This window comes from Trichophyton benhamiae (assembly GCF_000151125.1).
Source record: "Trichophyton benhamiae CBS 112371 chromosome Unknown Abenha-G-c-312d04.f1, whole genome shotgun sequence".
NCBI classification, from domain to species: Eukaryota; Fungi; Ascomycota; class Eurotiomycetes; order Onygenales; family Arthrodermataceae; genus Trichophyton; species Trichophyton benhamiae.
The window spans coordinates 369,797-391,453 of record NW_003315104.1 but is presented as its reverse complement, the minus strand read 5'-3'; the positions used below and the strand labels follow the sequence as shown (position 1 = coordinate 391,453).

The 21,657-nt window shown below is 51.1% G+C and overlaps 9 protein-coding genes across 9 annotated transcripts; 4 read left to right on the top strand and 5 right to left on the bottom strand.

The window, feature by feature from the left end:
• Positions 1-1,310: 1,310 nt before the first annotated feature.
• Positions 1,311-4,774, bottom strand: ARB_07792 (DUF907 domain protein; the record flags this gene model as incomplete). The annotated part of the gene is made up of 6 exons (XM_003014026.1): positions 1,311-1,937; positions 1,990-2,490; positions 2,568-3,367; positions 3,420-3,997; positions 4,169-4,396; positions 4,590-4,774. The coding sequence occupies 6 exons, from the start codon at positions 4,772-4,774 to the stop codon at positions 1,311-1,313; spliced, it is 2,919 nt and encodes a 972-aa protein (XP_003014072.1).
• A 188-nt stretch (positions 4,775-4,962) lies between these two features.
• ARB_07791 (uncharacterized protein) lies at positions 4,963-5,355 on the bottom strand (the record flags this gene model as incomplete). Its single annotated transcript, XM_003014025.1, has 1 exon — positions 4,963-5,355. The coding sequence occupies one exon, from the start codon at positions 5,353-5,355 to the stop codon at positions 4,963-4,965; it is 393 nt and encodes a 130-aa protein (XP_003014071.1).
• An 802-nt stretch (positions 5,356-6,157) lies between these two features.
• Positions 6,158-11,291, top strand: ARB_07790 (uncharacterized protein; the record flags this gene model as incomplete). The annotated part of the gene is made up of 2 exons (XM_003014024.1): positions 6,158-9,706; positions 9,783-11,291. 2 exons carry the CDS (start codon positions 6,158-6,160, stop codon positions 11,289-11,291), a joined length of 5,058 nt encoding a protein of 1,685 aa, XP_003014070.1.
• A 1,317-nt stretch (positions 11,292-12,608) lies between these two features.
• On the top strand, positions 12,609-13,019 carry ARB_07789 (uncharacterized protein; the record flags this gene model as incomplete). Its single annotated transcript, XM_003014023.1, has 1 exon — positions 12,609-13,019. The coding sequence occupies one exon, from the start codon at positions 12,609-12,611 to the stop codon at positions 13,017-13,019; it is 411 nt and encodes a 136-aa protein (XP_003014069.1).
• A 65-nt stretch (positions 13,020-13,084) lies between these two features.
• ARB_07788 (uncharacterized protein) lies at positions 13,085-14,389 on the bottom strand (the record flags this gene model as incomplete). The annotated part of the gene is made up of 1 exon (XM_003014022.1): positions 13,085-14,389. The coding sequence occupies one exon, from the start codon at positions 14,387-14,389 to the stop codon at positions 13,085-13,087; it is 1,305 nt and encodes a 434-aa protein (XP_003014068.1).
• Positions 14,390-15,007: 618 nt separating this feature from the next.
• On the top strand, positions 15,008-16,240 carry ARB_07787 (uncharacterized protein; the record flags this gene model as incomplete). Its single annotated transcript, XM_003014021.1, has 6 exons — positions 15,008-15,024; positions 15,097-15,306; positions 15,399-15,558; positions 15,615-15,755; positions 15,834-16,087; positions 16,186-16,240. 6 exons carry the CDS (start codon positions 15,008-15,010, stop codon positions 16,238-16,240), a joined length of 837 nt encoding a protein of 278 aa, XP_003014067.1.
• A 180-nt stretch (positions 16,241-16,420) lies between these two features.
• Positions 16,421-18,127, bottom strand: ARB_07786 (zinc knuckle domain protein; the record flags this gene model as incomplete). Its single annotated transcript, XM_003014020.1, has 2 exons — positions 16,421-17,197; positions 17,372-18,127. The coding sequence occupies 2 exons, from the start codon at positions 18,125-18,127 to the stop codon at positions 16,421-16,423; spliced, it is 1,533 nt and encodes a 510-aa protein (XP_003014066.1).
• Positions 18,128-19,019: 892 nt separating this feature from the next.
• ARB_07785 (uncharacterized protein) lies at positions 19,020-19,680 on the top strand (the record flags this gene model as incomplete). Its single annotated transcript, XM_003014019.1, has 2 exons — positions 19,020-19,152; positions 19,229-19,680. 2 exons carry the CDS (start codon positions 19,020-19,022, stop codon positions 19,678-19,680), a joined length of 585 nt encoding a protein of 194 aa, XP_003014065.1.
• Positions 19,681-20,239: 559 nt separating this feature from the next.
• Positions 20,240-21,595, bottom strand: ARB_07784 (uncharacterized protein; the record flags this gene model as incomplete). Its single annotated transcript, XM_003014018.1, has 3 exons — positions 20,240-20,488; positions 20,545-21,145; positions 21,219-21,595. 3 exons carry the CDS (start codon positions 21,593-21,595, stop codon positions 20,240-20,242), a joined length of 1,227 nt encoding a protein of 408 aa, XP_003014064.1.
• Between the last annotated feature and the right edge of the window lie 62 nt (positions 21,596-21,657).

Here is a 21,657-nt window from a genome sequence, read left to right as displayed (position 1 = left end):
GCACCTCCACCACCTGGCGGAATGATACCACGTAAGCATCCTCCGCCCACGCCCGCACGCTATAGCTACAGCCAGGCTAGAATAACTAACCAATTGCTCTCAAACAGCCCCAGGAGGCCGCGGCATGCCTTTCCCTCCCCCCTTCCCACCAACCGGCACCCCGGGACCCAACGACAAACCAATCCCACTTCCTATGCCCCTACCGAATATGCCTCCTGGTAGTTTGCCCTTCCCACCTCCTCCACCAGGTGGGTTCCCGCCGAATTTCCAGTTTCCGCCTCCAGGGGCGCCTGGCGGTGTGCCTCCCTTACCACCTTTCCCGGGCCAGGCCCCAGGTCAAGCACCTGGTTCTAGCGCTAGTCCGCCTCCGCCTCCTGGGATGGGGCAGCAGCAGCAGCAGCAGCCAGGAGGGTTCCCGCCGGGGATGGGCGAGTCGAAGTGAATGAAATGATATTGACTTGGCGTTTTTCCTTGTTTGTAATTTTGTAGTTTATAGCGTTTTGTTTTAGTAGGAATTGTGCTTTGGTGTTTTTCAAGTGTAGTTTGAATAATGGTAGAGATTACACAATGATTCCAAAGCATGGATACTTTGATTACTAAAGTGGTATAGTAGTTTGATTTCAGTCAAAAGCAACTATGTATATACTTGAAATAGAAATGCATGATGATTACATCTAAAGACCCGTGAGAAAGTTTAACATCTGTGTCTGTAACATATGTGTACAGACATCAAGTAGTCTTTTATCATTCTCTATGCGATGTTAAAAGAACAGACGATGAGTAAAACAGCAAGGAAATGAGCAAAGCAGAGTGTGAGTGTGAGTGAGACCCATATGAAACAGATAGGAAGACAGACAAGAGGTGGGGAAAAAAAGCAGAACCAGGCAAGGTAATATCCCGTAGTACTTGAGGAATGAAAAACGCAAGGAAAATAGCAAGGCCGTTCAATAGAAGGCAGAGGCAAGGGAAGGATGACTAACTAAGGGGTTGTGGTTTGGTTATGTAGTATCAGACCAGAAGAGAAGAAAAGAGTACAGAAAAAAAAGAAAAAAACAAGATAACTCCATGAATCCAGTCCATAGTTTCCATGAGTAATTTGCCGGCCGTTGTTGTGTGCAGGGGGGCAGTAAAAGGGGAGAAATGAAATATTTGTACACTGAATGGTAAAGGGGGTGAATGAAATGGAACGCAGTGGGAGGGAATGAAACAGAATCCAGGCCTTGGTAAGCTGTGGGATGGTGGAAAAGAGCAAGTAGCAGAAACAAGGAGTAAAAAAAAAAGGAAAGGAAAAGAACTATGAAAAGCAACGTTTAGTCGTAACCGGCGCCCCTTTGCCATGGGCTAGCATTGTTTTGTGATCTGGCTGCGTGGGGGTTCGCTGAGCCTGTGCGAGGGTATGGAGAGGCATTATACCCGCCTGGAGCGGGAGAAGGATGGTGGCGGTACGGTGAGGAATGTGTGGATGCCGAATCCTGGAAGGCAGGCTGTTGGTATCCGGGGGGCATGTTTGTTCTTTGTGAGTGTCCGGAGTGCGTTGATGCACTTGATGGGAATAGAGGGACTGATGGGTCCACGGGGGAGTGAACCGGGCGGTTCGGGTATCCCTGGCCTGGACGGTGTGAGTCGTTTGCAGGGTGGTGGGTGTCGATGGGAGTGCGGGTGTTGGATTGGCCTGAGAGGGAGGTTGAGTCGTCCTCGAACTCGTTGAACTTGCCTTCTCCGCGGGCGGTGGCGCCGAGGGCGTCGAGTTCGGTGGTGAGTTGGGTGTGGGATTTGATGAAAGAGCCGCGGTCGTCGCGCATGGGTTGGTAGCGGGTATCGGGGTTCTTGGAGAGAATGGCGTATCCGGACGCAATGAGGACGAGAATGAGAAGGATGAGGGCGAAGACTGCGTTGATGACGAAGAAGGCTACGCCCATTACTCCGACGACAAGGCCCTGGGGACGTTAGTGACTATATTGATTTGGTTATAGGGTAGAATTGACTTACTGGGAGCTTGAAGATTTCACTGAAGAAGAGAAGGAGGATGACGTTGAAGAAGTTGACGGCGGCAATGGAGATGTTGAAGATGTTGGTCTTCTTGTCCATCCATGGCCGCAAGATGGAGACACCAACAAGGACGCCTAGTTCGATGATGAGGAGGGAGATGGCCTGGACGTAGGGGGCCTTCTGGGCAAGACCGATGAACATGGACTTGATGAGGATGTAGGCGAGCAGCGGGACGACGCAGTAGTAAGCAGTAGCGCGGTACTGGACGTAGAGGAACCCCCACTTGTTGAGGGCGGATGGATCAGAGTAGAGGATGTAGGCTGGGTTCTTGTGCATCTGGACGGACTTCTTTGCGAGGTTGATGACTTTGAAGGCGGCCCAGCCGAGCGATCCGATGATGGAGAGCAACATGACGACAGCCAGGACGACAATGGCTGGTGAGTCGACCTGGGTGAACTCCCAGAGACAGAGAATTGCCATTTGAGGGAAGCCAATCAAGGTCTGTATACATGTTAGATGCAATTCAAGCAACAAAATCTGGGGGAAAGATGTCAAAGAAAAGCGAGAGAAGAACGCACCAGTCTGAAGAGGATTCCGCGCATGACAATCTTCCATCCGTTCCTAAAGTCCTGGAACTTGTCACTCTTCATCCAGCCCTTCTTGGCGGCGATTTCACAAAAGCCCTTGAAGGCGGTAACGAGGAGCACGACAAAGGTGACGAAGATGACAAAGAAGAGCAGGCCGGTCATGAAGACGTTTGTGGTCTCCATCTTGGCTCGGTAGGCTACTCTCTCGATGCCACGCAGGACGATGTTGTTGATAGTTTCTCCGACGGTGGGTTCGTTGTTGACACGCTTGGTCAGGCCATTGGGATAAGTAAAGACAACATTCCGCATGTACTCCATTGAGCGTTTCTTGATCTGGATAGAGGTGGTGGAGGGAGAGTTGAGGACGTTAGTTGGGGTTCCGCCCGTTGCGCGCTGGTACCAGGTGCAGATGTTCTGGATGAAGGTGACGTGGATGATGCCCATGCTCCACTGGAAGTTCTGGGTCCAAGCCTGGACGACGGGTGGTAAGGTGACGGAGGTGAGACCGATCATGGCCTGAGCCTGGAGGAAGCTGAAGAGCGAGAGGGCATTGGCAGCTACGTGGGCGGCCGTGTTGGAGTGGCCGAGACCCGAGGTGATGGCAGAGGCAATGAGGCCGATGCCAGCAATGACGGCGACGATCCATCCTACAGTTCTGTGGTAGACTGTTTTGGCGTTGGAGAGCTGTCCCTCGAAGCAGGCGATGGTTGATCCAGAATCGGCAGCATAGATGTACGCCCGGAACTTGGCGTCGATATCGGGCACATTATACGCAATTCCTAGTAGCCAGTCTGTTAGAACGAAGCAGATGGACAAAAAAGAAGAGGCTGAGAAAAGACTAACCAGGGACTTTGTTGATGACCTCGTCTGAGACGTCGACAAAGTCGGTCATGAGGTCGATGGGCCCGGCCGTCATGGGACAGAGGCCCTGGAGGTCGAGTCCGGACTTGCACGGATCAAAGCGCTGGTCGAGGGCCGGGTAGCCATAGGCGAAGAGCTCGATGCGGGCGTTGACGAAGCCCTTGATGGAGGAGACGCCATGGAAGTTGACACGCAGGGTGCGGTTCTCCGGGGTGAAGGCGATGTTGAACTCGGATGCGGTGAAGTCGGCGTTGTTCTGGGTAGCGGTGTTGGTGCAGGGCGTGAGGGACTTGGACTCGATGAGCTTGAGGCCCGCCGCGAGACGGGAGAAGGAGAGCAGCGCGAAGAGGAACGAGAGTAACGGCGTTAGATGCATTTTGGCAGGTGTCTGTCGTGAGTGTTGGTGTGTCGTGTGAGGGTGTCCTGTCTTTGCTGGAGGTTTGAGGTTGAGGTCTGGACGGTGGTGTGGCTGGTGATGATGATGATGTCTTAGCAGCTGGGCGTCGTCATCCCCTGCGAAGTCGGCCAGCGAGACTTCAATCTGGTGTCCGTGTTGGTGTCTGTGTCTGCGACTGTGTATCTCTGTCTGTCTGTCCGTGTCTATCGCTGTCGTCCGTCTGTGTCTTCTTTCTCAATGTCTTTTGTGTCTGGCTGTCTTCCTGTCTGGACTATCGTGGAGTCTGGGGGCGGCCGAGAGATGCGTCGTCAGCCGGGGAGCGCAGGAGACTAGCGAGCGAGTGAGCGTCTCCGTGCAGTCGAGAGTGGTCGGCGGGAGAGGTCGAGGCGACGGGGAGGAGGAAGAGGAGAGAGAAGAGAAGTAATATGGAGGAAGAGTAATAAGAGTGAGGAAGAAGGTGAAGTTGGAGATGAAGCTGAAGTCGAGATCGTTGAAGTCTTTGAAGTCTTGAATGTCCGTCAAAAAGCTCGACGTTCGTTTTTCTCTTTTCTTCTCTTTTTTGCTGCGTCTTCAGGCTTGGCGCTTGTCTCAGGCGGGGTAAATTTCGTATTGAAGCTGTAACAAGACGCCAAGCCACTGCAAAGGAGGACTGTATTACAGCGTATCGAGGGCGTCACGGGCCAAAGGAGAGGCCCCCTATTTAACCGCCGAGAGGTCGTTTAAGACTTGCACAGCCCGGCAGGACGAGAAGACACGCGTCGGAAGGAAGACGCTGAAGAGTAAGGAAGTAGGAGAGGGAGAGGGAGAGGAAGAGAAGAGGAAGAGAAGAGAAAGAGGAGGACTGCGAGAGAGAGAGACAGCGAGAGAGAGAGAAAGGAGTGTGGCTGGTGATGGTGATGGTGATGGTGCGCCTCTCAGTTTGTTTGTCTGCTGGTTTCATGTGAAGTAGGAGAAGCAGTGAAGAGAGACGCCGGGATGGTTGCTACCGACAGCTACTGACAGCTAACAGCTATAGACAGCTACTTCTACTACTTCTACTACTTCTACTTCTACTGCTCGTCTCTACGGCGACTAACACACGATGGAGTCGGCTACGGGGATCATCAAGCGACGGCCAGAGAGTTTGCCTTAGTGCGACCCTGCAAGAAGAAGAAGGGGGAGGTTGATGCGTTGGCACGACAGCGAGCGAGCGAACGAGCAGAGACTGGCCAAAGAGGAGCGCAGAGGCAGGCCACAGACAAGGCCACCAACAGACCACAGACGAGCAAGAGGGAGCAGAGGCCAATCAGGGGGTGCCGCGGCCTGGGGGCAGATGGAGAAGGGCAGGGATGGGCGACGAGGGCCAGGACGCTGGTTGACCGGGGGACGGAAGGATGGAGAAGACGAAGAGAAGAAGAGAAGTAGAAGCAGAGACTTGAAGAAGAAGTGGAAGAGAAGAGACTGGAGATGGCGGTTATCTGTCGGGTGAAGGCCAGTCCAACGGCGCTCTCGGGGGGGTCTCTGTCTCTGTCTCTCTATCATCACGACTCTCGCCGTCACTCTCGCTGTCATGCCATGTCGCCGGACCCCAGCCGTAGCTTAGTTAAGGTAGTTAAGGGCAGAATGTCATGATCTTGAGGCTGGTAAGGAAGAAAAATGGCCGGAGGTAAATAATAAGAGTGGCTGGTCCACTGGCGCTAGTCAAAGAGACGTTGATGGCTGGGGGTGGAGGAGGGATGGACAGACCAGACAGACAGAACAGACATCTTCTTCTTCTTCTTCCTTTTCACTCTTCAAGGTCCCTCGCTCTTCTTGTAATTGTATCCTTGCCTTTCCTTCTGGTTCTTCTCTTCAATTTCTTGCTCGTCAGTCTACAGGGACCAGCAGGGCTTCCTTCGTCTTCTCTCGCCTTTTTCCTCTCCCGCCGCTGCTGACAACAAAGCATCGCCAACTAACTAACCACCAACCACCCCGTCACCCGCAGCCTCCAAGTCACTCTCGCCTCACCAGAAAAGACGAAGGGCCAGCAAGAGAATTAGAGATCTCCCAGGGATAAAGAAGTACCTTTTTTTTTTTTTTTTTCTTTTCTTTCTTCGCTTTTACTAGTCAGAAGAAACAGCTCCTTTTTCGTCGTGGTCGTCTTGTGTTTTTTTACTCCGTACACCGACAAACAAAACCATCCACCAACACCAACAACAAAATAAAATAAAAAAAGAATAAAAATCCCTGAGCCTTGCGAGATATATACAAGAGCTATACCCCGTTGCCTGCCATCGACCTGACTATGATAGTGGTCTGCTGAAGAAAAGAGGAGACCAGAAAAAGAAAGGGACAGAGAAGAACCATGGGCGTCGACACCCGCAGACCCATCCTCCCGGCCCCAACAGAGTCCGTCCTCGATACCACAGTCGCCAGCACCACGGGCACTGCCACCGACCTTGCCACTGATCTCTCCCGCCGGACTGACAAGACGTCCTACTCCATCCCCGAAGATGGCAGCCCCATCACCATCTCCACCCGCCGTCGTTCTTCGCGGCCGCGGGACAGGGACAGGGACCGCGAAGAGGGCGGAGGAGGCGGAGGAGGAGGGAAGATGTCCCGCTCCTCCCATCACTCCCAGACCTCCTTGCTCATAGAGTACTTCGAGGGCGGCAAGAAAGGGTCCGGCAGCGGTGGCATCAGCTCTCGGCCAAGCGTCAGGGTCAGAGTCACCCCTTCGTCCAGTAGGAAGACCAGAGACAGGGACAGGGATAGAGATAGAGATAGAGACCGCATACACATTAGTGAAAACAGCGGAGGGAGAAGACCGTCGTATACCAGACGCATCTCGCTCAGCACGCCCACCAGGTCCTCGAAGGATGCCGGCGGCAGAGCTGGTGCTGCCGGAGCCGGAGCTGATGATGATGGCAGTCTGAGCTCCCTGACCGATGGAGCAGATGATATAGGTGCCTCGCGGGGCCATCCGGTAGAGATCGAGATCGTCAACAGAGACAGCGAGGTCTCGTCAAGGTACATCCAGCCCACCTCGGACATTTCATCCATGCCCGCGGACAGCATGCTCGACCGGCCCCTGGTACTCTCGGAAACTCATACAAATCGCCATCGAAGCCACAGTCTCAGTGGAGATGAGACCGAACCAGCCTCCGACTCGCGTGACTTGCTCAAGACACCTTCCAGAAGACGCAGTCGAAGTCTCAGCCGTGAGAGGATTGCTCAAAAGGCCGCTGAGAAGATCAGTGGTGGTGCTGGTGCTGGTGCTGGCTCTGGCTCTCGGGACCGCACTCGTTCAAAACACCGTTATGGAGAAGGAAGCTCCTCGGGTGGCCTGGACTACAGCTCCAAACGGTCTGGAAAGAATAGAGAACGAGAGATGGTTAGTCCCGAGTCGAGCTATCTCAGCACTTCCCTTGCATCTGGAAACAACGGTAAGACCGGGAACGGTGATCAGTACTCCTTCAGATCAGGTACCTCTCGATCATCCCTCAATAACCCTAAACTGCTCGAGACTGTCGAGGATGCCATTCGTCGACTCATTCTGCCTGAACTCAAGGAGCTCAAGAAGGACCAGAAGGATGACCCTTTGGCCCGAATCAAGGCTGGTCGTGGTGCTGCTGGTGCCGGCACCGCCGCCCACAAGTCCTCCAAGGAGGATGTTGCTGCCTCCTCAAAGCTGGCAAAGCGGTTCAGTGCTCCAGATGTCTCTAGAAGCCTCGGCCTGGATGCTGAGCGTAATAATACAAACTCGCCCGTCCGGTCTCCTGAATCCCACTCCTCCTCGAGGTCCAAGGAACGAAGACATGAGAAGCGAGCCAGTCCCGGTCGTGAACGGAGCTCCTCACGTCAGGATCATCTCTCGGTAGAAGCGCCAGGGGTCAGCCGGAAGAAGAGCAAGGGCCTACGCGATGCTGAGGCGGCTAAGATTGTTGGAACCGCCTTGACCACCGCAGCCCTGAAGCACCATGATTCAAACTCAAGCCTGGGCCGCCGGGACAGGGTTCACAAACGTAGCAAGAGCTCTCTTGCTAGCGGTAGTCGTGGAGCCGGAGCCGGAACAGCTCCCGGATACAATGATACTGAACTCATCTTCCAAAAGCACGATGTTGCTCCCATGCCTTTCCGCAGCGGTATCGACTCCGATATGACCAGACAGTCCATCCTTTCGCAGCAGTCGGCCCAGACTGCTACCGCCCTCGAAGGTGAAGTGTCCAGGGGCTCTCCTCGAGCACTCGCCTCTCCCATTGGCCGCATGACCCCTGATGACAGCAGAAACCAGCATGCCAGGGACCTGGGCAGTGGGCTCTCAGAGGAGATCACCCGTGAATACAACGAGTCTCCAACTCCAAAGGCCCTCGAGCCACAACATCATCATGACCTCGACCTCGACTTCTCTAATAACCGCGCTCTCAGCCCCATCCAGAGCGTGGCTAGCTATCAGGCTGACGAACACCACAATCGCAGCTTGACTCCCGGCCAGGAAGGCGACGAAGCTTCCAAACAACCGCAAAGACTCTCAATTGAGTCTCTCTCCTCGGCCGCAAGCACCGATCTGGCCAGATCAACCCGGACGGCAGACTACAGCCACCGCCATCCTCCCACCATTCCGGACGAAGAGCTGGGCTCCAAGCTGGATATCGGTGAATCACAGAGGAACTCACCTAGTTACTGGGACCATGACGAGCATGACCATGACCATGACCATGACCACGACCTTGACCATGACCGTGACATTGACATCGATTCCAAACACATGACTAATTATACCGACGACACTTTTACGGATCCTCTTGACCAGGGACAGCAGATTGTTGGTTGCCGTGCTACGAATGTGCAGTACGTGCATACTCCCGTTGGAGTTGAGTCGGCAGTTGCGTCTCTCTTGGATCCTTCACAGGTTTCGACTCGTTCGCCGCATCCACTTGTCAATCGCTCGTCAAGGAGCTATACCCCTGGCATGGAAGGCGATGAAGGGGAAGGCGAGGGCGAGGGCCCAAGCAGACACCTGGATCTCAATGAAGAAGATGAACATGAGGCAGAAGAGGACCAGCACGAGCATGACCATGTAGAGGAAGAAGAGGAGCCCTATGAAGATGAGGAGGAAGATGCTGACGTTGACCACCAACACGAGGACGACCGAGCGGTTGATGATGAACCCGCGGGACCACCAAGTGTTGACGAACGTCCATTCCACGAACGCATGGGCGTGACGTCTCCACCACACAGCACTGCGCAGTCTGAAGAGGACGAGGAAGACGAGGAAGAAGACCGGCCTATCCTTGGTGCCAATGCACTGCCCAACTCCGGTAGCCCGATCCCTGAAATAGGCCACATGGTCGACACCGAATCAGACATCAACACCAACCCTTCCATTATTCAGGGCCCTATTGGCGGCGTCCCGCACGAAGGTCGCGACCATTGGCCCTACGAGCCCAGCCCGCCCCAATCGGGCAGACAGCTCCTCTCCCCCGAACGCGAGCTCAACGATGCCGATCTACCTGGCGCCGGTTACGGTGCTGCGGGTGGTCTGGGTGTGATCTCGGAAGAGCCCGGTCGTGACCGTTTTGATTTGGACAAAGGTCTTGGTCCTAATCCCTATGGAAACGACCACTTCGATATGGCTTCTCCCAATCCACGGGATGAAGGGTACATATCTGGTGCAAATCATAGGTCGAACAGCAGTGCTACGCCAGAGCCAAAGGGTAAAGGATTCGACCTGTCGAATGATATCGTCGGTGGCCTTGGGAGTCCGATGGAGGTCGATGATCCGTTTAACGATAAACATAAGCGGCACTTGAGCGGCTATTCTCATGGAATGCCTTCGCCGCTGTACGATAGCTCGACCGGTCGAGGTATCGACAGGATTCAGTCCAAGGATATCGTCGCCCTCATGGACCATGTAAGATCTTACCTTTTTAATTACTTGTCATCAAACGTAATAAGTAAACATCAGCCTGTACTAACATGTTATCCAGTTGACGGTTCGTGATGCCCAGCGAAATGCAAGAGACACCGAGATCCTGATCACTCTTGTCCGCAGCGCTGCGGAAATGCGCAATTCCTTCGAGGATATGAAGAAATACATCGCCCAGCAGGACGAGATGCTTCTTGATGCAAACTCCAAGGGCCATGACCGTACCCAGAAGGCCATCGGCGGTCCTCGACCCATGATCACCCCTCGCACCCACAGCAAGATGTCCAGCGAATTTGAGGAGGAGATGCGTTCGAAGAAGAAGAATGTGTTCAAGCGGGCTTTGAAAACACTCAGTTTGAAGAGCTCCGGCGATCTGACTAATATCGAGGAAATGCTTCTTCATTTGTTGACAGAAGTTGAGGCTCTGCGCGCGGCCCAGGAGGGACGAGCTCCTGTCATGGGTACTTCTGCTGAGAATATCAACGGCCACGGACAGGGCAATGCAGATGGATATGACGATCACGATCGCAGTGGTGCTACCACAGCCGAACAATCGCCATATAACTCCTCACCACTCCGTGCAGACGTCCGCGTTCAGTCTTCCCAGCGCAATATCAGTCCCGTCATGGAAGAAAACGAAGAGGAGCCTCTAACCCGCGACGAGCAGGAGATTCTCGAGAACCCAACTCCTCCTGGCTCCCGCTTTGTTGGCCGGCATAAGCGAGGCGCTTCAGTGCCCCTTGCAACCCCCGAGCGAGTCCCCGTTGCCTCGCCGCCAAGTGCAGACACCACGCCCAAGATGTCCAATGAGAAATCCCGCAAGACAAAATCAAGCAGCTCGTCCTTCTTCCCCAAGATATCCCGCTGGTCCAGAACAACCGCATCTTCCATGGGAGAAAACATCCGCAACAGCATCCAGCCAAATCGCAAAGAACGCTTATCTTCCGACGCATCGAGATCAAACTCCGATCTGGAAAACGCAAACTACACCACCGCCGAATACTACGACCACCGCGGTGACGACCGGCTCCGCTCCACCACGAGCGTCAACAAGGATGCCGCGGGCACAGAGAACCGTCCTCCTTCTCCTCTCGTGCCCTCCCAGGTCTCTGAAATTCCCAAATACAGAGCTCATCGGGACAGCTTGAACCTTCAACACCCGCAACCCCGCCAGGGCCCTACATCTCGGTACCAGACACAGCTGGAATCCCAGGCCCAGCACTACGGCGTCCCCACTTCCCCTAATTCCGACGCATGGGCATCAAACCCGACTCTCGGGGCACTTAACCGCGACCGCCCATCCAGCGCGGCGGATAACCACCGCCCCATGTCCGCCGGCGCATATTCAGTCGGATCATCAATAATGAGCCAATCCGGTCCTGCCCGACCACCTAAGATCAGAGACGATGGTCCCTTGATACCACAGCGTTCATCCAAGTTAAGCGATGACCCGAACCCGAGCTATGCAGAGCGCATGGCGATGCGAGAAGGCACAGCTCGCATGGTTGACCATGTTGTGAGTTCCAACCCTAACCCTAACCGCCTAAACTCCAATGCATTCGTATACTAACGTTCCGTAGAACAATAGCTCCCCGTCCAGATCTTCTCCAGGAAGAGGCGTCCCACAACGAAAACCAACCGGTCCCCGACCACTGACAAGCTCCGGCAAAAATAATGGCACCCTGGGCTCTCAGCGATCCCAGTACGATTATGACGACTACTGATTTCAAGTTCTGCAATTTTTTCCATCCTATTGCTTTATCTTCTTTTATTTCTTGATGTTACCCCCTACCTTACCTTACCTACGCTTGAATATTTGATCAAGCCTTAATTCCCCTCCCCCCCTATCTCCCTTTTTCTTCTTCATGGGCGTTGATATTGACTCCGTTATTTGAACATTGTACCAACCTTCTTCCTCCCGACACACTTCACTTTTGCCTTTTGATAAATAGCGTTCAGCACAGCAAGCAAGCAAGCAAGCAAGCACGTCAATTACCCTTCCCGCCCGCCACGCAAAGCTTCCGCTATACCAAAAAAAATCATGTTCTTTACTACTCCCCACCGCAAAAAAGAAACACAGAAAAAACAACTTCCCTCCAAAATTCAAAATAATGAGAAGAACAATTCATGATTTCATTTCCTGATTTTGTTCTTTTTTCCCTGTCATGCAGCTATGATTCTTTTTTTTTTTACTCTTTTCTTTCTAAACTAGCGCGTTTAATTGTTGTTCGTTCCTCGGCCACGTCCTCCAGTTTCGTTTTGTACCAGTTGATACGTACGATCGGATGCATGTATATGGTTTCTTCCCTTTTTTATTGATCATTCGGTTTATCCTATTTTATTTATAGCCAGCTTCTTTTCTTTTAGTTTCTACTTGGGCTTTGGGAAACGGGGGTCTTGATACATATATCCTTGGAATTCTTCTGCTTCAAGCTATAGTGGTTAAGTAGCTGTCTAGATTCCACGACGTCACGCCTTTCTTCATCAGTAGCTCTTTATTAGATCCTATACATTCTAGGCTTTGAATACAACTCCTTGCCTTGATGGCACCTAGACATGTGATATAGACTCAAGAGATAAACCCAATATTTGAACTCCATCTGTTATTCCTCGATGTTCAACGGTACAGGGATCACCAATATGAGACCGAGGCTAGGCAGCAGCCTAGATAATGAACATCCATGCTTTCTTCTCGCCCTTATTCTGGTTCGAGTTCCCTCGTATTTAATAACTACTAACAATGTGTGAGAACAAGGATGCGCCTGCATTTACACTCAAGAAATCTCCCAAGCTCACAACGGAATTAAATATGTTAGACAGAAAGCTCGGAGTTTAATAACCTCAAGAAACGAAGTTGTGTCTCTTGCTTAGACGGCCCAAAACCAAGATGGCTCCCACTGTTCCACTCATGATTGTAATCTACGATAACCCAGGTATTAAACACTGGAGCCTATTCATTGATGCTGAGGAGAAGCCGGCAAAAACCATCATTCATCTTCTCGGTGCTCGTCAAAGATATTTTCGTGACGTGAGGACCCCAACCCCATCCGATGCGCGTAACTCGGGTTCTGTTGTTGAACTTTGTCCTTTGTGTGAGATCGACGCGGACAAGACTGAAGCTGTCAAGAATATTGCTTGGGGAACCCCTGTACGCAACGAAGAGCTGGACTATAGTTGCCAGGACTTCGTCCTCGATGTTTTGGAAGGGTTGGAGCGGGCAGACATTATCAGTGCGGGAAATCCCGACTACCAGCGCAACAAGGGCATTGCAAAGGCGAAACGTGAAGCATGGCAATGAGACCTTTGACACTCAAGATTGTGGGTTGCTTTGATTCTGGAGGGAGTGAAGGTATGGGAAGCGCTTCACCGAACTATGTCCGTTCTCCAATTCCAGAGCAGATTACCCCACAGACGATCCACCAGCCAATATATGGGGAATTGTAGAGGGGAAAGGCAATCCGGCATGTAGAGGTACCAGTCATCGTCGTTCATGATACTCTGTCCATTTGATATCGTGGTGCTTTCATAATATTCAGGGTAGAATCCACTGTCTTCCCAATCTATTATCCCAGTAATTGTATACTGATTAGGATCCTCTGAGGTTTGTTTTACCATGATATTTGACTTCTTCAAATCACCATGAGTAAACACTGCCCCTCGTAACGATTTGTTTGGTATCTCTAAAAAAGAATGAAGTAACTTGGCATAACAAGGGCTGGCACGATGTTTCGCAGAGAATTGCAAGTCATTAAACGCTTTCGCTGTAGTGATTCCCTTGTACGCAAAGACTTCCATGATACGGTAATCCTTTACTCCTTCACCACCCAAACCGCCCAGTTCTTGTCCATCATCCTGACGGAGGCATCTGAGTCTTGAGAATATGTTCCCCAGCTGCTCCTTTAGGGAGACCTTTCCTTCATGGGATAAACCCGACCACACTTTATCAATAGTGACGCCACGGATATAGGACATAAACATAACACGATAATGCCCAAGAATGATTAAGCCATGAACCCTTGGGACTGGAAGATCTGGAGCATGGCTGGCAAGGTATTGAAGGTTATGATATTCAGTAAGATCTCGGCTGTCGGGAAAGACCTTGATCGCAATATCGTCGTTGGCTTTGACGACAGCTCCTCTAATGATATTGTCAAACAGCCTTTCAGAGTTCAGTACCAGACTTTTCAATGAAGTTGCAAGAGCTTCTTCATCAGAATAGTCTCTGGACTTGGAATGGGTTTGTAGAAGCGCTGAGGCTTGGTCAGAGAGCGGGTAAACAATACTGGCAGAGTGGATGTTATCCAACCTCTCCTTGAACCAGTCGCGCGGCTTCACAGGCTTCGGTGGCTCGGCAACAACCGGCTTTGGTTTCGCCCATCTGTATTTGCGGTCATAGTCCGATGGGAAACGATCACGCAGGTTGATATCAGGATTAGCTATAACGGCGTCATAGAGATCATTTGCGGTCTGTAGATTTAACTGGCCTGCATCCGAGAGCTCTCGATATTGAACCACTCGGTGAGCGCGTACATACGCTCTCCCGATAACCGATAGTAGATCAGCAGCAGGATTCTTTTGGATGGCTTCGGTGAAAGCCTGCATCAGGTCTTGGTTCATCTGCGCCGCATTGGGCTTATCGAGGATGAGAACCCTCGCGTCCGCCGTCATCGCGGCGCTAGTTAACTGACTGGTAGTTATTTAAGCGATTGTCTGCCGGTTAGGATAGAGTGGTTACCCTTTACGCCTTGTTGATCGGCACTTATAGATGACATGGGAGAACTTGCCGGCTATCAAAAAGCCATGGATGTGTATAGGCAGCCGCTGGTTAGATGGTTTGATGGTCAAGCGTTGGTTGAACGAATTCCACCCTCTTGGCATTTTGAGCGGTTGGTTAGCTAATATCAAAGCTTCTCTAGAGGATGGACAACTTCGAGTTTGCTTTCACTTCCATTTCACGTATACCTACAAGCTATAGATTCCTATGATTCTCAATAGATCAACTCGAGCACTGTTCTCTGGCTACACATCACGCCCACTGTCCACAGCAGTAGCATCGGCATCTGCATCGGCATTACGGCCACTGGCAATGGCCCAACGCAGGTTCGCACCCTTGGACGCCGATGGAGGAGATGTACCCGCACTGAAGGGAATCGTATTCGATGTCGATGGGACACTATGGCAAGTAACCGCTTACATGGCATTGAAATATGGCCTTTGAGAACCAGTGTACGGATAAGCTAACGGGTAGCTGATGAGGGATCCGGATCCAGCCTGCCACAGCATTACATGTTCCAAGAGATGCGGTAAGGCGACAGATAAGACGAATGGTACATCTATAATTTAGTTCAATGTCATACTGATGTACTATGCTATAGAGATGCCCTCGGAATAGAGAAAGGGGTCGATATAATTCACCATATCCGAGGCCTGCCCACCTTCACGGCCAGGACAGACGCCATCGCGATTGTTCGTGACATTGAGCGCAAGGCAATGGTAAAACAAGTTCCTCAGCCAGGACTTGTCGAGCTTATGGACTATCTCAATTCTAAGGGTGTCAGACGGGCGCTGTGTACACGCAACTTTGAGTATGTTGCTTAATGCCCCGCCCCTCATATACCCCTCACCTACAACAGTCGTCTATACAATGACTTACTGACGCCGGTTTGAATGATTAAAGTGGCCCGGTAAACCATCTTATCAAGTCTCACCTGGCTACTCATGTATTTGCACCAATTATAACTCGGGATACACCGAATATCATGCCTAAGCCCGACCCGGCTGGGATACTGCACATTGCACGAGCATGGGAGCTAGAGGATGCTAGTGGTTTGATCATGGTGCGTATAATTGCTGGCTTGGTTATGGCTGTGGAAATAGCTAATAAGCCTTGCAGGTTGGTGATAGCTTGGATGATATGACAGCTGGACATAAAGCCGGAGCCGCCACTGTGCTTCTCTTGAATGAGCGGAACCGAGACCTCAAGGACCATGAACATACCGACCTTTGTATTGAACGTCTGGATGAATTGATCAACGTGCTTGAGACCGGGTTCTGCGGAACCAGAGAACGGCCTTGAGGTTAGGTAAGCGACATACCCCTAGTAAGTACATAGATGCTAGATTTACGAAGTAGAACTACGGAGTATGCAAAAGACAATGAGCTTTTACCTTGCATTTGTGATAATGATATGAGGGAAGTCTCACAGGAGGATGCACTGAAACCCCCCTCGACTGTTGACTCTGGCACTGTAACTTTCTGTATTTTCGGTGCTGTTATGAAGCACATGCACAAGCGGCTGCCAATTCCAGTATTGGCTGGAGCTGCAGCATTGGTATGGCATCTCCTGTGGAAACTGTGCCTTGATCGGTGCGTACACTCTCCACGTAGCATCTGTGCTAGCATGTTTAAACTTCCAGTCCTGCTCGACATTGGAAGTGGCATTCACAAAAAGGTTGGAAAAATAGGTCACAGGGCACCGAGACTCTTAACAAGATAGTCTGGAAAATCCAGCAAATCTGATGAGCGCACATGTTTGGTGCCGCGGGTAGTCATTCTGGACTGTGGTTCCCTCTTGATATGGCGGACAGACATAAATCCACAGTCCATTAATGCTGGTCTTCGATCCAGTCAAATACTAGGGATAATGTAGGTATCCAAAGTCTCTAATCATCATCTGGGGCAATTCATAACGCCGGGTTTTCAAGTGTTTCGATTGCCTTTCCGTTTACCTCGACCAGGTATAGGCCTCGAGGACTCTTTCCCAGCACGCTGGCTGCCACCACCACCACCACCACCACCACCACCACCTCTGCCCTTTCCTCGGTCCCTTCCAGGGTTGCGAGAAGGAGGTGGTGGACCTCTTCCACGGCTTGGTGGAAGGGGTGGTCTACGGTGATTTCCACCGTACCGTGACTCTGGAGAGCGGGATCGCGGACGAGAATTGGGGTTAAAGTACTGGTCTCGTTCCCGGTAATCACGTTGAGAGTCTCGAGGCGTGTAGCGATCACTTCCACTATCGTTGGAGCGAGGTTGGTTTGAGCTCAGGTTCCGCCCACGCCCAAGGCCCTCAGCAAACTTAATGTTTGAGCGAGGCGCTGAAGGCGGCTGGGGACGAGATCTTATATGAAGCTCATGCTCTTCTGGGGTTGGTTCCCTTTGTGCACGTCCTTTGATTTTCAACTGGGGAATGGCACCATTTGTTCTCCCATTTGGTACACCGGTAGACGACAGACTCGTGTTGGAGATAATAGAAGGGTCAAACGCCTTTAGGCTCCAAGATGTAGAGTGTGATGGAGCACGCATTGACGGACAGTCTCCGATAAGATGTTGAGAACTGGCGCACTGTGCACATGATATTGAAATGAACAGCTTCCCAGTGGTATATGTAGGATGTGGTTGCTTCCACATTAAATCACACTGGGATTCGATGTGCCGGTCGGAGCCACACAAGTCGCAAGGAACCTCTGCAGCAGACCCCTGAAGTGGTGCCGAACATGAATCCTTGTCATGGCCGCGCTCTCTGCATTTCTGGCACCTACGCCAAGTTGGGCAGAATCTAGACTCATGCGCTTCCCATGCACCGCAATGTTCGCACTATGTTTGTAGGAGTTAGGGCACACAGACAGGTAGTGGTAGGAGGACTGTACTTACCTTTTTATTGGGACAGATGTCTGATAGATGCCCTTCTCTGAAACACTCTATACATCTAGCAGGTGTCGAAGGATCGGGATTGCCACTGCTGTTATACAGTATGTATTTTAACTGCTTCTTGAAATCTTCCGCATTCAACTCTGCAATGGTCTGAGGGGGCACGCTGTACTTCGACGTATAGGCCGTCTGAGCAGTTGTGTCTATATCTTCATCTTTGATAGCAGGTTGTTCGGCTTCCAATTGTCCAGTTTCATCTTTAATTTCAACAGTGGTGGTTGTGTCAAGCGGCATTGGTGGCTGTTCCTCGTTTGTATGTACAGGCTGTGGTTCTAGCTGCGGGTTTTCCGTGCTCGGCTGGTCCATATTTAACAGGATGGAACTGTCGTTGTCGTCGACATCCGAAGGATCGGTTGAATCATCACTGGAACGATCGCCATCGCCATCACTTCCATCTTTTACCACAGCATTGCTCTCCTCTGCGCGGGTTCCAGCCTCAGACTCGTCTTCAGAAGCACTCCCGCTGCGCCAGTACTGCCCATTGACCTTGTTGAACGAGTTGGACGCGGTTACGGGCTTCGACGCAGGCCGTCTAAGGGCAGTCCGCACTTTCCCCTTCCGCACATTATTCCAGTTGACAGACGGCGGCTGCCCGGCGCCTTCACTCTGCGCAGTCACTCGTTGGGCTCCTTTGGCTGGCGCAAGGCCGACAGACGCGGTACGCGAGTCGCAAGCTGCATCTTCCGCAGCGCCTGACATCTCCGGCAAGGCCTTTTTCTCTCCTATTGATTTTCAAATGTCAGCGCCAGTTTCAGCTATGTCCCCAGCAGGACGCGACAGCCAGACAGGGCTTACCTGTAGCCCGGTACTCGACGCCAGGCGTTGTGGATGGACAGTCCCTTTATCGCTGTTGGTCTTGTTTGTCTCTTGATCCAAAAAAAAAAGAGCCGTCGAAACTGAAAAGAAAAAAAGGCGAGCCATGGGAGCGGCCCCGTCTTAGTCAGCAGTTGCATGTCTCGGAGCTCGAAGAAACCACCACGCAAAACGCAGAAGAAGAAACCAACCAGCAGGCAAAGCAAGCAAGCAAGCTCGACTCCAACAGACACGCGCCAGACAGTCGCATAGCATCTGGCCAGGGTTATTCGTTTCTTCTGCTGCATTATAAATTCCAGGCCGGCCTGCTCTGGCTCAGTTTCTGGCTGGGTTTTTCTCCTGCTCAACCCTTGCATCGCTCGTCCGATATCCTGCCCGTCATCTTCGCTGCCAGCTTACGGAGTATTCCTGCCCCCGAAAGGACTACGGGCCACTCGCTTGTGTATCCTGCAACACGCCCTGCTCCCTGTCATCCCTCGGGTCGGCCCTCTGCTCCCCCGCCTGACAGCTCACTCCAGCCTTATACGCCCCCCGTCGACTCCCTAAAGTGACTGACCAGCTTAACGGCTTTCGATAAGTCGATATAACACGGAACGCCTCGTATACCACGGCTGCCTGCTCTTTTTTCCCTCCCCATTTCTACGTTGAATCGACTGTAGCTACATAAGCCCTCAATACCGCCAAACTGTCTCCCCTTATCGTACCGAGGACCTCCTTCTCGTCCACGCTGGAACCACGAGCCACACAAGCTTCCTCTCATCTATCACCAGATACGGGGATGAGTCAGACCAGGGCTGGACGGAGGAGGAGGTCTAGCAGTATCATATACCAGGAGCCTCCTGAGTCTATAGAACACACCAGCGACCAGGCAGCCCTACCGAACCTGAATGCGAACTGGGTCAACGCAAAAGGTAAGCAGTATAACTCCTTACCACCCCCCCTGTTATAAAATTTGGGAAGCTTCATAAACTGACAAACACAATTTAGGAGCATGGACTATCCATTTTGTTCTGATCATTGCATTGAAAATATTCTATGATATCATACCAGGTGTTTCGCAGGAGACGTCATGGACACTCACCAATATCTCCTATATGTTCGGCTCGTTCCTCATGTTCCATTGGGTGAGAGGCGTACCCTTTGAATTCAACGGCGGAGCTTACGATAACCTCAATATGTGGGAACAAATCGACAATGGCGACCAGTATACGCCGGCCAAGAAATTCCTTTTAAGCGTTCCCATCATCCTCTTCCTTCTGAGTACGCATTACACCCACTATGATTTGACATATTTCATCATCAACTTCCTAGCTGTTCTCGGAGTTGTCATCCCAAAGCTACCTATAGTAAGTTGCACCTCGTTTTCCCACTCTGCTTTCCTCTATAGTAGGGACATGGTTTCTAACCCGGGTTTTAACAGTCACATCGCATGCGAATAGGATGGTTGGCGGATGATCCGGAAGACTAATGGGTTAGCATCATGGGTTTTAGAGGGCCTTTGTAGGATCAATTTAGAATCAATTTTTGAAGCTGCTACTTGTACCAATCTCTTTCTTTCTTTCCCCCAAAGAACAGCCGGACTCCCAGCGTAAATTGGGCTTTTGTTTTACTATCGATTCCCGCATGTGTTTAATTCCTAGCAATAGTCTGTACAGATATGCTTAGCTAACTAATTAATTCATTGCTGCTTCTGCGTGTATTAACATAATTAAAAAGTATTCATCACCAAAGAAATAAACCAGGAAAGCAGACTTACGTACCACCTTGCTCCTGGTGGCTTAATGATCGCCCTGATATCCAGCTTGGCGCGTAAGAGAAAACATGCTTGTATGGTCATCTGGCACGTGACTATCCACGGGCCAATTGGTGGACCTGAAAAAGTCTAGTAATGGTTGATCCAATGAGATAAACAAATTCTAGATTTTTGTGGAGCTTAATTCATTATGAGGTTCAACGTTATTACTGAAACTGCTGTGAAAATCAAACGTAACATTCCCTTCACTTTTTCTTCCCGTTCAACTCTGCAATATGGTTCATAGTTGTCCAGCACCGACTCATAGCCAACGCCATCCGGCCCTCATTGATGCATTCTCTTAGCTTCACCCAATCAATGACGAACGGCTTCTTCAGATCGTCGTTAGCAGAGATGATTATGTCAGAGAGATTAAGGCCCAGTTGAACATCCTCATTTCTAGCGTCGATGTAGGGTGTGTCCTTATCAACCCGTAGCTTCGAGCCGTAAAATAGCTAAATTGAGAGATAAGTTAGCTAAGTTAACTTGGAGGGATTTGTAGGACACCTACGATTGGACCAAGTTTTCGGACAGCTTTCTGGGTAACTTTGTCACGCACCCAGACTTCTAAGGTGCCTTCAACCCGGCCAACCCAACGGGTCCCAAGGAAGAACAACGGGCTTTCTAGGTCATTAGGATTCTTAGGCAATGGTTCTGTGTGGCTTGAAGACTCAAGGTACGTCAGCATTGTCGCTGTGTCCACATACTCCTTGGTGATCGGATGCTGATATAGACCGGAAGAAGTTGGCGAAAACGGAGCGCGAAAGGCTGGCTTTTCTTTCAAGTTGATCATTAAGGAGACATTGACGTTCTGAGTAGCATCGATAGCTCTGCGGACGGCGTGCTGAAGACTCTCGTATTGCTGCGAAAATCCTGTCTCTACTGAAAGAACAGCCTTTGATCTAAGAGCTCCGTGTTCTTTATAGAGGAGTTGTAGGTCTGGAATGAGCTTGTCTTCTTTCAAAGAGGTGATACCTTGAATGGGAGAATCAGACAAGACTTTTGTACCAGCAGGCATTTGAGATGTAAGCAAGTCTGCAACACCAGATAAAACCCACTGATGTAAGGGAGTAGGGGCGTTTCGAACAGTCGTCATTGAAAAAGCTCTTTCGCTAACTACCCTAATTCTTCAGATGTAAAGAAATTAGTACTCGCAGCTGGCGTAAGAAATTTGGGAACACAAACCTCTTGTGATCACTCAGGGCATCATATATCAGGCTGGTTTCGGGAGCTGCATTACTTAGATGGATAACTTCAAATCGATAGTCAGATGGATATCTTCCCCGTAATAGTTCACCAAGCTGGTGCTCATTGAGCCTCGAGATTTTAGGAGTAAATGTGCCATCTCTCTCTTTCCCTGTCGAGAAGATCGGAATGGCACCTTGACGGTCGGCTACGTCGCTGGATAACATGCAGCTGTTGACATTGGGAATTTCGGGGAATCGGGGTATTCTTCTCGTACTAGACGACATAGTCAACTTACTTCGCAGGTGGGCACTGGAATGACGGTAGATATAAGGTAATATTGGTAATGCTCGTTGAAATGGAACTGATGGATGCATCTTTAACGGGCTTCAACCTCTGCGGAAAAGGAGCTCAAGAAATGCAGGCAGCAATCGATTTC